This window comes from Gossypium raimondii, chromosome 1 (assembly GCF_025698545.1).
Source record: "Gossypium raimondii isolate GPD5lz chromosome 1, ASM2569854v1, whole genome shotgun sequence".
In the NCBI taxonomy this organism is placed as follows: Eukaryota; Viridiplantae; Streptophyta; class Magnoliopsida; order Malvales; family Malvaceae; genus Gossypium; species Gossypium raimondii.
Window position 1 is genome coordinate 14,265,321 of NC_068565.1, and position 16,794 is coordinate 14,282,114.

Below are 16,794 nucleotides of genomic sequence, written 5' to 3' on the forward strand. Positions count from 1 at the left end.
TAAGGGGTTGAGGCTTATTCTCCGTGAAGGTGTATTTTAAATGCTCTTGATTCAATCTTGCTACAGAGTCATCCATGACCCACTAATGTCAAATCCTTGGTGGTTATGGTCACGAAGTGAAAGCATTTGATGTAATCTCACAGTGGCTCCCCAAGTTTCTGTCTAATAGTTAGAACGCTAGTGGGTATTTTCAAAATAATCTTATATGCGTAAAAGTGACATAAAAATAGGTGAAATAGTTGCTTAAAGCCACGAATAAAGCTTTCTAGGAGAGATAAGTACCAATTCTTCATATTTATTAATCATGCCTCAGTATACGTACACCGGGGCTATGAATCAACACAATTGTCTCTAAATATCTAGTGGTATACTACAAGTGTGACAAGTCGAGTTGTAATATTTATAGTGTTACAATGGAACACTCGAGTAATCCAAGGATCGAACCCAAGAGAGTTCGAAGACAAAGTGATTCCTAAGCAACAAGCATACGAATAGAAAGTCTAGCTAACTACTCACTAGGTATTATACTACGACTATTCATAATCCAAGGTAAATTACACTAATTGACTAACTAACTCTAAGAAGGACCAAATTGTAAAAAAAAAACATGCAATTAACGATTCAATACACACAAGTGGTTGGTTGACTTTCATGTTGCCGATTAGTCTTTGGGTTAAGGATCTAAAAGGCTTAAACTTCTAATTGGCTCAATTTTACCTCTCAGTCGCCCACTTTACCCAATTAGACGATTTAGTTTGGTTTATCTCTCAACTTCACTAAACTAACTCAAGATAATCAAATTGGTGCTCAATAGGATCTCCTCTCGATCTCACCTATCTAAATGTTCACCTAGAGGCATCAATTCTAAGTTTTGAAGTCTATTCAATTTAATCTAGTTTTTACGATTTAGTTTATGTACCCAAAAACTAACCAAACAACACTTCTATTAACCAACCACCATAAATTTAATTACCAATTATCATTTACATGCATACAATCATCCAACACGTACTCAAATCATACATAAAAATAAGCACAAGAGTATGGTTAAGAAAAGCTTAGAAATTTCTTGATGGATGCTTGAAGAAGATGATGACAGCAACAATGGAGCTAACAAATACAAATAAAGTTCATATTTTTAGACTTTGGAAAGAAAATAAACTAAAATATCTTGAAGGACTTGGATGAAAATAAAAAAACAAAATAAATTTAAAGTACCAAAGTGCAATTAATACTAGAGCTACAATAAAAACTAACTAAACTACCAACTAAAATCAGAAAAGCTATGAACTAAAACACTAAAAAATGAAGAAGAAGTAACTACTAAGCTTAAAAGATAAAATAAAATGTGGCTCATTTAAAGTTATCAGCCAAAAGTGCCTTTCAACAACTGAATACAACTTCAATTTTTAGACAAAAATGCCTCTAAAAGTTATGTTTTGGTTTGGGTTAATGTTGGACAAAAGACTACCCCTGTAGCTATTTTCTCTCTGCCACGCAGTGTTGTCGTGACACCTAGGCTTCAATGTCGTAGTACCTTAGACAGTAGTGAACTCATTGTTGTGGGGGGTTTCAGTGTTGCGACATCACTAGTGTTGGCTCCAATTCCTTCATTTCAACACCTCCAGGGATATCACAACTTAGGAAGCTCGATATCGTAACATTGGCTTGGTGTCGCGACATCCTACCTTCGATGTCGCGACTCTCTCGACAGTAGGCTCTATGTTGATTTCGCGTTGAATTTTTACATCCTCAAGATGAAAGGGTTTGGTGTTGCAGCATTAATATCATCAGTGTTGCGACACCTACTTTGAATGATGTTTTCCTTGAGGTTGGGCCCTTGTCATCTTCCTACACTAACTCAAACACCTCGTTAGGTCCCCTATGGCACCATGTTGCCAATTTGGTTCTTAAAAGGGGCAAAACTCAACCAAAAACATTTATTAATGGTGAAAGCTAAAATTCAACAAAAGCATAGAAATGACACTTAATTTGCTTGAGAATAAGCTCCTAGAGTGTATTAGAGAGTCTAATTTGACGTATTAAACTATGGCAGATCATTTATACTTATGGTGGTGGTGAAGACTCTACATTTAAGAGTATCAAAAGCTCCTGAAACATTAATATAGTCATTGTATTGCATTAAGTGGTTGGGTCCTTGTCACCTTCATAGATTTCTTTAGGGAATTCGAAACTCTGTGGCAAATTGACAACTACTACCTTAAGTATGAGGGGGTTATTGGAACATGATATGCAATCCATGTCTTCAGTATCAAGCTTTAGAGCCTGAATATCTTACTTCAATACTCCATTTCGTCATGCTAGGTTGTTGCTCCTAAGGAAAGACCGATCTTGGTTAGTACTCTAGGTGTGCATCGTGAACATGAGCATTAAGGGAAGAAACAACATAATCATTATGCCTTTAAAACTAAACGGGGGTTGTCCTACTCTTAACTTTCTTATTACCTCACTTTGACGAAGTTGTTGTTCTAGGTAGATAATTCATTGTCATTTGGTTTCTTAGGGCCTTTATGTGTTTTTTTTAGTTCTAGAAATTGTTGGGAGAATGAATTGGGGTTAGAGTTAGGATTTTGGGTTGTTTGCTCATAGAATGTTGGTATTAGGCATATGTTTGGTGGAGGGGGGAGGAATGTGGTATTATACCTATGTTGTTGATTATACCAGTTTTCAAGTGTCACTATAGGGGTTGTAAGGACAAGCTAGGTGAGGATAGCTTGTTTAGTCAACGTGTTGGGTGGTAATACTAGTGGTTAAAGTGGGATTTTCGGTGATGGCTTCCACAAGACAAGTCATTTTATCACTGTTGACTACACCAATTGTTGAGGATTAAAAAAGGTAGAAGGGGGAGATGACAATTTACATGATGGTAAGGTGTTAAAAGTCGTCGGAGGAAAAAAAGGAAGAAGTATATGGCATGGAAGAGGAAGGTTGAAGAGGAAGAAGAAGAAGAAGAAATAGGAGAAGGAGAACTCTTAAGGCCAAGGATGGGTATTTATAGGTGAGGATGACCATCCCTTGACACTAGGTCTTCGCACGTGTCTATGCTAGCCTTATTGTAGATGATCACTTAGAGAGCATGATAACCTTTTAGATGGGGGACGATGTGATTGACATGGATCAAGCTAGACTATGCAAAAGGAGGGAATCAACACTTGCCCTTGGCGAGGTAAATTAGAGCTATACCATGTGTCAAGCACGTATACATTCATGTTTGATGGAGTGATGTGTGTAAGCAAAATCATCACCAACAAAGTTAAGACTATATGGGGGTGAGGATGGTGAAACCATTCTGGCAAGGTGCTGATAATAATACAACAGTATTGTTCAGCGCAAGTCCATGACTAAGAAAAGGAAGACAAAACCGTGTAAAAGATACGTACTTGGTCTGTAGATAATCGATTATCAGTTCCTCATAATGAGCCCCGTTCATTAATTAAATAATACTCGCAATCAAAGCTGCAGCTTCACTTTCCATAACAAAAGTCAATAAATTAAGAGTACATAACAATCAAATTCATCATCCTGAATGATGGGATAGTAATCACTCTCTCATATTCGACTATTTGGGTGTGTACTCAGTCAATACTGTTCATCGTCCCAAGGATATTGGGCTTAAACTCCAGATGGCCTGGCTCAATGTGTTTCTACATGTGTTCGTGGGCCTTTACCTATGAGTTTTCTAATCTATAGGCCTAAAGGATCTATAATTTATGTAATCCATAATGCCCTCAATGTTTTAAGTTGCGAGTTGTGCAACTCAATCTCAGTCATACTGGGATTGGGAGTTGGGACTGTAAGGAGAAGAAGGTGGTATTTTTGGGTTTCGGAAGATGGAAGTAGTAGATCATGAAACCCCAAGCTTGGAAAATGGGCAAACTGACAAAGAAGTAGAAGAGAATGCAAATGTTTTACAATTTATGGACTCCATGGACGCTTATTTGACCCTCATTCATTCTTTATCTTCGACACTTCGCCGGGTAAGAAACATCTTTTCTTTTCTTTTTTTCCCCCTTTCTCCGATATATTTGATTGGATTGATAAATGATGAAATTTCAACTTTGATTAGATATAATTAGTTCTTCAGTTATCAGAAATGCTTTAGACAATGAACATGTAAATCAGGGTTAAGTTCATTACCAAGTGAAATAAGAAGATGCATTGATCCAGGCATCACCCTTTGAATCCTGATTGTTTTATCTACTTGTAGTTCCCTGTTTATGCCACCCAGCTTCGATCTTTTTTTCTGCTTTTGTTTTTCCCCAATTTTTTTTTCTTGTTTTGGTCTTAATAAGTACCAAAAATCAGGGATGGCTGGAACTGGCAAGTGCTCGACATTCCATGGGTGCTTCACGGGTGAATACTGTCTTGTTGGACCATACGTCTCATCCTGCTGCTACATCATTGCTTGTAACCCAAGATGAGGGAAAAGGTATTTATCAGCTTTATCTACAAAAGCAATCAGATCCTGGTATAAATTGTTCGGCATAGTGCTTCAAGCAGACTTTGTAAACTAGACTGCAGAGGGTTATCTTATAGTAGTGGACTCGGTGTAGTCAATATTGTCAAGGCACCTGCACCTTGCACATCAAGCCATTTTTGACGAGGCCCATTTGACCTGGCGCGCCACTAGATGCGCTTTTTTGTATACCTTTATAAGTAAGAAAGTGATAGTATTAAACTCTATATTTCTCAATACTTGAGTATTCAACTATAGACATGGACCATAAAGAAATCATGCTTGTTGACTAATAAAAAGTTTGCTTGTTTTGTAGATAAACTAGACCACAGTTTAGAGTTTGTTATTTCTTAAGCTTTATACACACACAGAGAAACACACACATACATACTGGCACATAGAAAACTCACACATATACATATTACACTTTACTTCACTGAGGCCAATACCTTTTCAGTGCCTTGAACCTAAGCCAATGTAAAGGTTCTAGTGCCTAGAGTGCTCCTCATGCCCTTGACAACATTAGGTGTGATTGTTCTGGTTGCACCTGCATGTGGGTACTTGTATATGAATATGAAATGATTTTACTCTATTAGGTTTTACTGTTTTAGACAGCTAGATCTAAAGCCCCTTGTTATTGAATTCTCATTCATATTGAAACATATGGTTATGGGTTTTACCTGTTCGTTTACCTTTTTGTTATAAGGAATTTTATTTGATTTATGATCTGTAATAGTTGACTCGGGCAAACCACACTTTACATTATGCAAATGGGCATCTTCTAGTAATGAGAACTCCTTGTTGGGGGAGAAACAATCTAGCCAAGACAAATTACATCCACAGCTGCGACACAGGGGCAGTACCGAGCTTTATGGTATGTTTTGGCCCTCTATATAGAAGTAGACACTCTCTTTGGATGTTAATTATAGCACGAAGACATACAATCAACTGAAAGTCTGAAACTATTTGCAAAAAAGAAAAAAAAGTGTTTTGGACCTATTGTTGTTAGGCTCATTCTTAGGTAATCTTTAAATTGAAACCAAATGATGGGAATTACAGAATTCCAATTGCAAACCATAATTGCTTCTTAATGGTTTGGTATGTTTTCTCACATTTTCCTTCTGTCTGTTTTAAGAGGAGAAGACCTCATCTGAGAATAAAGCTTCACGTGAAGTTGATGACCCAGTAAGTATCCTATTTCTACCACTCTTGCTCCTTCTTTGTTGTTGTTTTGCTTTCTGTTTCAGTTTCAGTTTCGCAGAATGCTTATTTTATTTATTTGAAAGTAGCTGTGATGTATCTGTTTTAGTAGTTTCCAGGGCCAACTAGAAAAACCTTTTTCTATGATATATTTGTTAAGGAAGCTTACATGATAGATTTTCCTGTTGAATTTGATTGTTTTCAAGTAGTAAATTAGAATAGAGAAACAATCACATGGACTCATTTTGGAAAACTTTGTGTCTCCGGTTTAGGTTCAAAAGGAGAGATCTAAATCACTGTCAATGTTTGGAACTCTTGTTTCTCCAAAGCTTCGAGCCGCCCAGCTATCATTTGAGGCAGGTGTGAACTTTTAGGTCAATGCTCTTGAACATATTTCAGTACAAGATGAGACTTAGCTTACAAATTGTATTATTGCAGCACTAGAGACACTTGTAGAGATAGCGAACATGCGCTCGGAAATGCTCTGCGCTTTTGATCAAGTCAACATGAAATTGGAAGGCAGAAAGGATGAAAAATAGTTGTTTTCATTCTGGTAACTCTGCACAATGTTTATTATTCCCCTTTATGTTATCCCTCCACATTTCTTTCTCTCGTCTAAACTTAACAACTCAGTCATTCGTGCCAATATTTCAAGAAAAAAGAAGAGTCGCATGTATAGTTCTGGGAGGGTGAATGTGCTGATAACAGGATTTAATTCTATGCTTGTTACACTTATCTTAGATTTTGGAGATCGTTAATGTTTGAACTAAAACAGAAGGGGTTTTGCCTGTTCCCTATTCATTGTGAGTGGGTTTAGTAAACATAATCTGTTTTTCTGTTTTTCGAAGTATGTGGTTTACACGTCATTTATTTTTTTGTTTTCAAATTCAAATAATGGATTCTAATTTTGATATTTGTTATTCAAATTCACAAATATCCGAATCTATTATATACCACATTTTTAGCACAAATAATTTATTTATTTTGAGATAATATTTTAATGTTTATACATTAATTAATTTTTAAAATGCAAATATACAGCATTGGATGCTAGTATCATATCTTATTGAGTCTTATTCTGGTGTGACAACAAGATGTGAATTTAATCGTGGTTAATCATGTATTATACCAAGTTCGAGTGCTATGGCAATAAGAAATATATATATATATATATTTATAAAAAAAACACACATCATAAAATGCACTATTGGGACTGCAATTGTGGGCATGACCAATAAATAAGTTTTCACCCTGCAGCTTCAGACTCAGTAAAATTAACGAGGAGTCCGGTTAAGAGTAAAAAGGATTCCCATCAAGTCAACCACTTGTGCTATATCGCTATGATTGAAACACCAAACAAGCTCCAGTTCCACAACAGATTCGCTGCCTGCTTTATTCCATTCAAACTCTAAACCATAAATAGGTTAGTTTCCGGCAGCAGCAGCAGCATATCAAATTATTTTCTAACAGAACATAAAATTATCACCATGCAGATTACAAAAGCAAACCTACCATGATGATCAGCAACTTAAAAGGAGACTTTTTTGTGTGTGTGTTTATTATTTTCCAATCACTATTCTGGCATGCCAACACCCCTCAAAAAAATGTCGCCATGTAACAAAAAATACAGCACAACTTTACAACAATCCAATTCCATGCTGCAGAATATTAAACACAACAGCACATAGTAAAAAGGTAGGCAACCCAACAAAACTTCAACAAAAACAGGAAAAGGTGTATAAGAGCCCGAGGGAAAATTACTTATCTTTTTTCTTATCATTTTAACTTTTGGATTACCAATTAGAAAGCACGCCAATTATCAGAACTTTTCTTCGGACTCTGCTGATCTGATGAGACTTTAAATGGACCGCTGGAGCCAAATGGATCTGAGTCGTCAAAAGAGAACCCATGGCCAAAGTCTTTGCTGCTACTTATGGAGTCGAACCTCGTGAGTGTCTCAGGTTGTGGGGAAAATCCGCTGCCAAAATCTTTGCTATTGTTTATGGAGTCAAACCTTGAAAACCCGCTGCCAAAATCCTTGCTACTGTTTATGGAGTCGAATCTTGTAAGCCTATCCGGTTGCTGTGAAAATCCACCATCATGCATGCTGAAGGAATCAAACCTTGAGAAACTGTCAAACTGATCCCTTGATGCCTCACTGAACCTTGATGGCGAGTTCCCAAACTTGGAGAGTGGAGTACTGGGAACAGAGTCTTCAAATGTAAATGGACTCTTCTTATCATAAAAGCTTTCTGCATTTGGGGATTCTGTTCTTGTGTGTACATCAAAATCACTTGATCCAAAAAAGTCTCTGGCCTTGACCGAGTCCTGCCATGTGACATTAAAGATCAAGACTAAATATATTTCAATACATCAGACCAAGAAAGGATCATAACAAGCACATCAAAATATTTTGAACACACAAGAATCCGAGTTTATTGAGGGTAAGCTAGGTAAAGCAGCCAGATTTATGCCTTGTGACTAAAAGCTCTGAACATAAGGTTTCCACAATGTGACCTACATGCAACTTCACAAAAAACTTCACAAAATATGAAGAGTTAAGACATCTATTAAGTTTAGACTAACCAACAAAGTATCCCAAATTACTTTTACCCTATCACCACCATACAGGAAGGGTAAATACCATTTAAGTCGGAATTCTACACAAATGATGAAGCTACCATCTTTGTAACCTAAAAACAAAAATGTGCTTCAAGAAGTTCGGGGTCACCTTGGTATTAAGAGAATTAAAACCCCACACAGAGTCCATATCATCATTATCAAAGGTCCCCCATCCTGATTCATCAAAACTTCTGTCCAGAAATAGAAAGGAATTTAGAAAGAAAAAATGAGAAAAAAAAATGTCAAACTCAATAGTTGACAGAAAAAACTTAAAAAAGTTTATTCATCCATACTGGTGTCTTTCTGCGTCTGCTTCAGTGCTCTTTCCAAAAGGGTCATCAGAAAATGGTTTAGATGGGCTTTCTAGAGAGTTTCTATCAGTAGGACTACCACGAGGACTTCTGGCAGATTCATCTTCACTGTGTGTATATGCAGACTCGCTCTCGATGGCACGATTACTAGCACTGAAGAGATTCGCAGTTTTTTCATCAGCATAGGAAGTGGAATCAGGGGTCAAGCTACCATCTGGAGAAGCTTTTCCTCTCTGAGAGACGGCCCCTTTTTTCACATCAATAGTGAGCTCATTGCCAAATCCTGAAGTTTGAAATGAAAAGTCAGATGAATAAAATTGTTACAGAACCCCACCAAGTTTCACAAAACTTTATTTGCAGTTCTCAAACAGTAAAGGAAGGAAAGACCTTCATCTTCAAACTTATCCCACTCTTCGTCCCAGAGTGCTGCTCCCTCTGAAACTCCTGGTTGCCAACCTTAAATAGGCATTGCATATGAAAAGGACAAAACAATTAGTAAATGGAATTGTATTTACTTCAAGAAAAACTAAGGGTCATTCCAAATACAAAACAAAGATAATAGGTATAAGAATTAACATACATCAGAAGTCTCTTTCTTTCTATTAAAGTGACTAAGAGGATCTTAAAGATCATAAAAAAAAATGAAAACAAAAAATTTACAGTTCCATGCCAAAAGAGAATCTAAACAGACATTAGCATCCTAAATGACTGCAAGCAGCCAAAGTATAGAACTTTAGCTCTGAAGTTTTGAAAAGGTATAAATGAGGTAACCCATCCATTTGCTGCCTGTTTTTATTGCCACTTTTCAACTAAACATGTGTTTTAAGAAGTCAAAAGCAAAAGAAGAAATGGAAAGCAGTGTTAAATTGTTTGTTTAATAGATCCTATTGCTGTCAACTCTTTATGAGGAAGGTAGGTTTGGAAAAGTTTAAGAGTGAAATAATTTGACCTTTTCCAATAGAAACATTTTAATTATGACTCAAACAGCTTAAAATGGAAAAGCAAAAATTGTGGGTAAGGATCATGGGGGGAGTCACCATGTACAGTCAGCAGAAACCAAAGACAAACATAGAAACTAAGGGAATATGAAATGATATATCTTGACATAACCATGAAAATTACAGTAGATAGATCGACAAATACAATCATAAAAACATGCTCAAATAAAATAGTACCTCCACAGATTCTACCAAGCTATATAACTTTTGAAAGGAAGAATTGAACTCAAATAGGGCTTTCAAGATCAAAGAGTAAAATGGAAGTTGTGAGGAAGAATTTTATTTCTAATAAAAGCTAAAAGGTACCCGTGGGAAGCTCAATTACTGCAGCTGACTTAACATCATATCCATGTTTCTTGCATCGTTCAGTCAGGGCCTTCATTAGCTCCTCAAGATCTGACTGTATGCGGTCAGCACGGACCTAGATATGCCACAATGCCTCAGTGTCAGAAAATTTTACTCAATCTCCATGACTTACTTGATCAGTTTAAATTTACCTGAAGAATACCATCTGCACTGCCCCCCTGTTCTATGTTAACAATAGCATGATGCAACTCTGTCTTCCTCTCCTAAAAACAAGACAATTACAAAAGTTGGTGAAATAAAGAAAAGGGGTCTATAAGGGATTTTAAGATCAACATACTACATGGTAACAACAGCTAGTAGGCAAAAGGTTGTAGCCATATGTCAACTTAAGGAAACAATGGAAGGAAATAATAGACTGAAACAGAGATATAATTTTCGGATGAAAATAAAGGAAAAAGAAAACAAGAGAACAAAGACTCGGACAAGCTATATAAAGCTTAAAGGTTAACAAGTCATCTCTTCTCATCCTGGAAAAAGGTTGATGCCTCGACAAACACTCAAGCATTAAGATGAAAAAGTCAACATCTAGATATTTCAATCAGGAAAATTTATGTGACAACCCCTCCATGTAAAACAAAGTGATGTTAACCCAATAGAACAGTTTACATGGGTCATAAACCTCAAATAGCCCAAAGCAATGTCAAGGCGAGTGCCTAGACACTAAGGCGCGGCTCAAATGGCCATTACCGCCTCAGGCACTTCAAGGTGAGACGACTTACTTCTATTATATAAAAACCTAGTTAACTCTTAATTCTATTATATAAAAACCTAGTTAACTCTTAAAAGCAATGTTGTTTGAACCAAACCCGGAACTGGCCGGGGTACCAGTCCGGAGAGGGGTTTTGAACCGGTTGACCCCAGAACTGTTACGGACTGGTTGAACCGGGCAAAAAACCGGTTCAACTAGGCGGTTGAACCAGATTTTTTATTTTTTATTATTTTATGAATTTTAATAATTTTTTAATCAAACTGGTTGGACCGAAGAACCGGTGGTCTGACCGGTTCAACCACCAGTCCGGTTTAAAAAAATTTCTTAAAAGTTAAAAATTTTGAATAGAAGATGAAGATGAAGGAAATTTAGAGCTAGTTTCTGATGATGATATTCAATTTCATTCTTATGGTGTTGTATTTTACAATACAGTAAATTATTAAACTTAAACTATTAACCAATGTTTTGAATTTATAAATTGAATTATATTAATATTCATCTTTCTTTTACTAATTAATTAATAAATGCTTATTAATTATATGTATTAGTTACATATGTTTTTATACACATTTTACATATATATATTTATATGCTAGCACCTTGGTTTACTCAGGTGAGCACTTTTTTTGCACCTTGCATCTCAGGCTATATAGAGATCCTAGCGCTTCAAGTGCACCTAGCACCCTTAACAACATTGGCCCAAACCAACTCAAGGTCATTCACGCATAAAGGGAAGAGTAAGGTTACCTGAATCTCACGAAATTTTGCTTCTTCAACTGTTAATTTGGAAGCTATTTCTGCAACTTGCTTGTATTTCTCTTCATATTTCTTAGCCAACATTTCAGCCTACAGTACAAATAGTCAGTCAGAAATCAATGACATTATGTCCAAATAAATGAGACAAACACTTTTACAGATTTTTGGCACTACCTCACGCTTATCTGCAATTGCCCTTTCTGTGATTTCATTTAGTCTATTATCACATCTGCTTTTATACAGGACCTGAAAATAAGAAAGTCGTATAATGATGGTTGAATTTTGAAGTTCCAAGTTTCCCCAGGCATGCCATACAATTCGACTCACCACTTACTTAAATTAGGAAAATAATTAACCCGCATTCAGGCATTGCATTTAATGAGAACAATGTTGAATTATTAATGCAATGTTAAAAAGGGGGGGGGGGAATTGTTTCGGTATGCTGAAGCAACCTAACAAGCATATCATGCATGCACTGTTAATAGTCAGTCATTCTAGTTCCTGATCATTGAATAAGATCCTTTAGTACAGTTCTAATCAAAATGAGATTTTTTTTCCAAGCACATTGTATTTCCAGAAAATAAGAAAAAAAACGTGAAACAGAAAAATGCTCACAAGTTCCTGCATTTTCTCACGGTAGAACTCAAGCTTCTCTCTGGAATCCAAAATCCCCTTTTCAGTTCCATCAACCTGCTAAATTTCAAAGAAACAAGCTCCTTATTGTTATTCAGGAAGGAATATAAAACCACTGAAACTCTAGCTTAGTTAAAAAAAATGCTTTACAGAAGTGATAAAAAAGCAGTCCTCAAACTCTCACCAAACCTGAGGAAGAATAGAGAAGGAAAAAGTGAAGTGGGTACGCACCCACATGTGTGTGTATGTACCAGAGAGAGAGAGAGAGAGAAAGTATTTGAGCTTTATCTAGAAGATGCCATGCCTTTTTTCCATCAGCCATTACATCTTCGGCTGCCCCATTCTCTAAATTTTGTCCATTGTTATTGGGTTGGGTTCCAAAGGAATCATCCAACACTGGTTCTCTTGGTTTTTGTTGGTTGGACATTGTAGTAGTATCAGCAGAAGCATTGGGGCGAACTGGAGGTTTTACACCAGCTGACGGAGTCACTGTCTGGGCAGCCATCCCCGACTGATGTCCAAAACCTAACAGCAATAATTGTTTTATTAAGAGAAATCTTGGATGGCAACAATGAGAAGGAAAATAAATTAGAAGGGATCCTAATTAATACCAGGATTGGGACCCCAAGCTGCATTTCCATATGAAACATTGGGTTGGCCTGTCATGGACAAGAGTGTCTCATCAAACAAAACATTTCTAGGGAGTGCAGGTGGAAGAGGACGGCCTTCCCTATACCGTTCCATCAAATAGAGAGCAAAGCAAAACTCTCTCAAAGATAGCATACTATCACTATCCTGATCAGATAAGTCCCAAACCTGCTTCAAAACCTCTGTGAAAGACAAAAGCGACAATGTTAAATATGTTTACCCCAAGTAACAAAGGCCTCTGCTCCAACAGGACCAACCATGGAAATATTTCAAAGAAACACTGCACTAATAGGACTTCTTCAGTAAGTATGCCAAAAAATCAGTGTTTTCAAGGGTGAAAGGTTGCATTCTAGGTGCTAGAACCCTTATATTGCCTCAGGCAGAAGATGCAAAAAAGCATTAGCCTGAGTGAAGTAAAGCACAATATGCATATGCATTCGTTCTTGAAAGTCTACATGTGTATATATAACATATACAGCTTAATATATATAGTAACCTCTAAAGTGTGGTCTAGTTTACCTACAAAACATGCAACTTTTTTTATCGGTCAATATGCATGATTCCTTATGGTCAATGTTTGTCATTGAATACTGAAATATTGAGAAGTATAGAGTTCAAAATTATCCATTTCTTACTACTAAAGGTATATCAAATGAAAACAGTGAAAAATAATTAAAGAGAAATTCAATCAGGTGGGCTTTCTTTTTGCTTATTTTCTTCCAAAAAAGTGTTTAGGAGCACCAAGTGTGTGCTTGATCAAATGGGTCTCACCTAGAAGGGTCTGAGGCGTTTTTTTTTTTTTTTGTATAATGCTAATGCACAGGCGCACCTAGGTGCATGCCTTGACAACACTGCAAAATGTTTTAGTAGAAAGAAGGATTCATGGAATGATACCATCTAAAAATACATAGGCATCATCAGTTTACCACCTTAGCAGCAAAAAATATTTTCACTACCTAGACCCTACAAGAATAAAATCTTAAACCAGAATATTCAAAAACAAACCTTTTTTTGATATGATAATATTCACAAATAAAATTTTGAAAAAAGAAAACATAAAAGACATCAGACCATGAGCACAATAACGAATTATATGTTCTCAGCATCTCAACAATGGTGAAATTCCTAACACTATTTTTTTATTCATAAGAAATCACCATACATGTTAAACTAAATAGATAAACCATCTATGTCATGCATAGATTCATATCTCAGAAACTTATTTGGATAATAACAGAATAAGAAATTATCATACCTCTAGGTAGCCTCCAACTCAAAAATAGATTCCTTGCCTGCTCACCAGTTATTTTCCCATCTCTGTCAGTGTCCACTTCCATGAACACTTTAGTATATTTCTGAACATCAGATTGTTTCATTTTTGGCCACGGAGGCTGGGAACTATTTGGGGCAGCATTCACAGCTCCAGCAGAGATTCCTGATGGTGTAAAAGAGGAGCTTGGGGAAGAAACTGGTTGGCCTTGGATTGGAGACGAGTATAGCCTTTGACTTTGACTACCAGCAGAATGCATAGAGAACGTACTTTGCAATGAATCAAGAGAGTTGGACTTAACTAAGGGTTGGGCCCCACTTGAAACTGGTGTAATCCCTGGTGAGGCGGGTGCACTGTGGGGAGAAAAGGTTTGTGTAGATAATTCTTGTGTTGGTGTAAACGAGGTTGCAGAAAATGCATCACTTCCAAATGCCAAGCCAGAAGCAAGCCCATTTCCAGAAACAACCAATGCTTTAGAATCATTAGCAGTAGGCTGGGAGGACATTGAAACTGCAGCTTGTGGCCTTGGTGCTGTTGATGGAGCGACCCCTCGTGGCCCAGTTGAAGCTCCACCAGGCCTTCCAGAAAGCCAATTGCTAGACATATTTTGATTTGTTAAACTGGGACCAGTAGCACCGGTGGGCATTGATTGATGTGAAAGTGGAGTAGAACCAGCAGGCATAGCTTGAGGTTGACCAACTATATTACCTCCCCTAGAAGACTCTGGAGCTGCAATACCTTGAGAAGGGTGCAGGGCAGTAGCAGCAGGCATGGTTTGTTGGGGTCTCATTGACAGGTTCTGTTCAGATGGAAAATGCTGCTGGCTCATACCAGCATTTGGAACTCCTGGTCCTCTGAACCCAACACTTGGAGAGGATGGTGGCACAGCTGCACCCATCTGTGGAGCAGATGTGGCAGGAAAATTAATTTGCGGAGCTGGAATTTTTGCTGCAGCAGGGCCATATAATGCTGCCTTGACAATGTCTGGTGTTAATTCACGCCTTTGTGCTACGGTCACAAGCTTGAGAGCATTAAAAAACTCTTGCTTGCTCAGGAAACCACTATGACTTTGGTCAGCATATGCCCATATCTGCAGTCATAGGATAAATTGATATGAATGGACCCACAATATCAACTTCCTTGGCCAAATAGGTTTATACAAAAACAGAAAATATAGGTCGCAAGAATCGCTATAAGATATGTACAACAAGTTACACGTGTACTAATCCAATTCAAATCCAGAAATAAAAAATTCCAATCCCTAAACCATGCCATTCAGTGCGTGAAAATCCACCATAGACCACCAAATGCTACAGAAAGTAGCGCAACGCTGAAGGCATTGCATCTGTTATTTCATCAGAATTAACATGATTCTTCGATTTTTTTACTATATCGAACTATAGATGTAGTGATCTACAACCAATCAACTTGTAGCCTCCCCTATGTGTCAGAGTAACAGACAGTACATTAATAAAATCTAGAACAAAACAACAGTCACTGGTTCAGCAGCTAACAAAGGCAAGATTCAACATTTAAATCACCAAAAAAAAAAAAAAAGCTAGATAAGTTCCTATTGCAGATGTATGATATTGTACTTCCAAGTGAAACTTCGGCCAAAAAGACAAGTATTTTAGCACTCTGAAAGCTTATTAATAACATCCTCGAAAAAGTAGACAATTGAAACCTTTCAAGTATTTGATAAATTCTTGACGTACAAGGAACAAAACCCATAAGCAAACCACAAGTTGGTTAAGAGAAATCTGAAGCTGGAGAGTGATAATTGTAGAAAAGAAAAACAGCAGCCAAGTCTTTAGGTTTTATTGAGAAATTTCACCAGGTTACAACTAAATACAATCTAACCTATATTCGGAAAAGGCGAGTTCCTAGAGATCCCGATTCTGATAAGAAATGAAATGTAAGGGGAGAAATAGAGGGACCTGAGCGAGGACTTGTTTGGACAAACCGGATCCTTGAAAGAAAGAAACAGCCTCAGCTCCACTAATTCTGCCATCCCCATCTAAATCTGCTTTCCTGAAGTAAACTTCGAATTGATCCTGAGTTTGCCCCGCCATATAAACGCCCACAAACAAAGAATTGAAGCGAATTCTGAACTAATTGTATAGCTCTCCTAGATCAGGCTAGGAAAATAAAATCCAGAACCAGATCACAAACTCAAGTACAGGGGAAATACAACAGGTTACAAAAAGAATCGAAACAATTGAATCTCGAAATAGGAAATACAATTTGAACAATAAAAGAAAAGGAAAGAAAGTACACGCGATAAAACAGAGAGAGTGGATATAGAATGGGAGTTAGGGTGTTTGGTGGTGAGATCGAGGAGAGGAGAATGAATAGCAATAATAAAGACGAAGGTGGAGAGAGAAGAAAAGCGATTTAAACGACCACTGCCTAAATGATTCAATCTAAGCACTGGGTGAAATAGGAGAGACAATCGGAGCCAATTATGATGTGGGCTTGGTCGCATGGGAACCCAACTGCAATATTTCTTGGAGTCCATTACCATCTACCTCCACTGACAAAGCCCAAAGTCTAAGCACATTATTAGCAAACAAATGAAATCTGGAATCGCAATGGAGCTGGTAGCGGCGGTCTTTATTTCACGTTGCTCCACGACACCACGTTTATTTTTTGATAAACTGCACTAATAGTCATTCAATTATTGCTAAGTTTCTTTTTTACCACCCAATTATAAAAAATTATAAAATAGTCACTTAATTTTTCAATTTGTTCTTTTTTTTTTCACCAGCAGTTAAATGGCTAACTAAAAGATGACGCAGCACCTT

At 37.1% G+C, this 16,794-nt stretch overlaps 2 protein-coding genes across 4 annotated transcripts; one reads left to right on the top strand and one right to left on the bottom strand.

Annotated features, from left to right (window-relative positions):
- Positions 1-3,754: 3,754 nt before the first annotated feature.
- Positions 3,755-6,524, top strand: LOC105783486 (uncharacterized). Of its 2 annotated transcripts, none has more exons than XM_012608983.2 (6): positions 3,755-3,998; positions 4,327-4,450; positions 5,214-5,351; positions 5,613-5,662; positions 5,950-6,037; positions 6,116-6,524. In XM_012608983.2, exons 1-6 carry the CDS (start codon positions 3,852-3,854, stop codon positions 6,214-6,216), a joined length of 648 nt encoding a protein of 215 aa, XP_012464437.1. In that variant the 5' UTR covers positions 3,755-3,851; the 3' UTR covers positions 6,217-6,524. The 2 variants fall into 2 exon arrangements, with proteins under 2 accessions (XP_012464437.1, XP_012464446.1); XM_012608992.2 differs by having other exon boundaries at positions 5,950-6,033.
- Positions 6,525-7,205: 681 nt separating this feature from the next.
- Positions 7,206-16,519, bottom strand: LOC105783474 (uncharacterized). 2 transcript variants are annotated; one of them, XM_012608970.2, is made up of 13 exons: positions 15,928-16,519; positions 13,976-15,080; positions 12,684-12,902; positions 12,377-12,597; positions 12,055-12,129; positions 11,614-11,685; positions 11,431-11,529; positions 10,106-10,177; positions 9,915-10,029; positions 8,998-9,066; positions 8,593-8,893; positions 8,409-8,487; positions 7,206-8,005 (listed from the first exon to the last, which is right to left on the bottom strand). In XM_012608970.2, the coding sequence occupies exons 1-13, from the start codon at positions 16,060-16,062 to the stop codon at positions 7,478-7,480; spliced, it is 3,090 nt and encodes a 1,029-aa protein (XP_012464424.1). In that variant the 5' UTR covers positions 16,063-16,519; the 3' UTR covers positions 7,206-7,477. The 2 variants fall into 2 exon arrangements, with proteins under 2 accessions (XP_012464424.1, XP_012464417.1); XM_012608963.2 differs by having other exon boundaries at positions 8,409-8,490; positions 15,928-16,518.
- Positions 16,520-16,794: the final 275 nt, after the last annotated feature.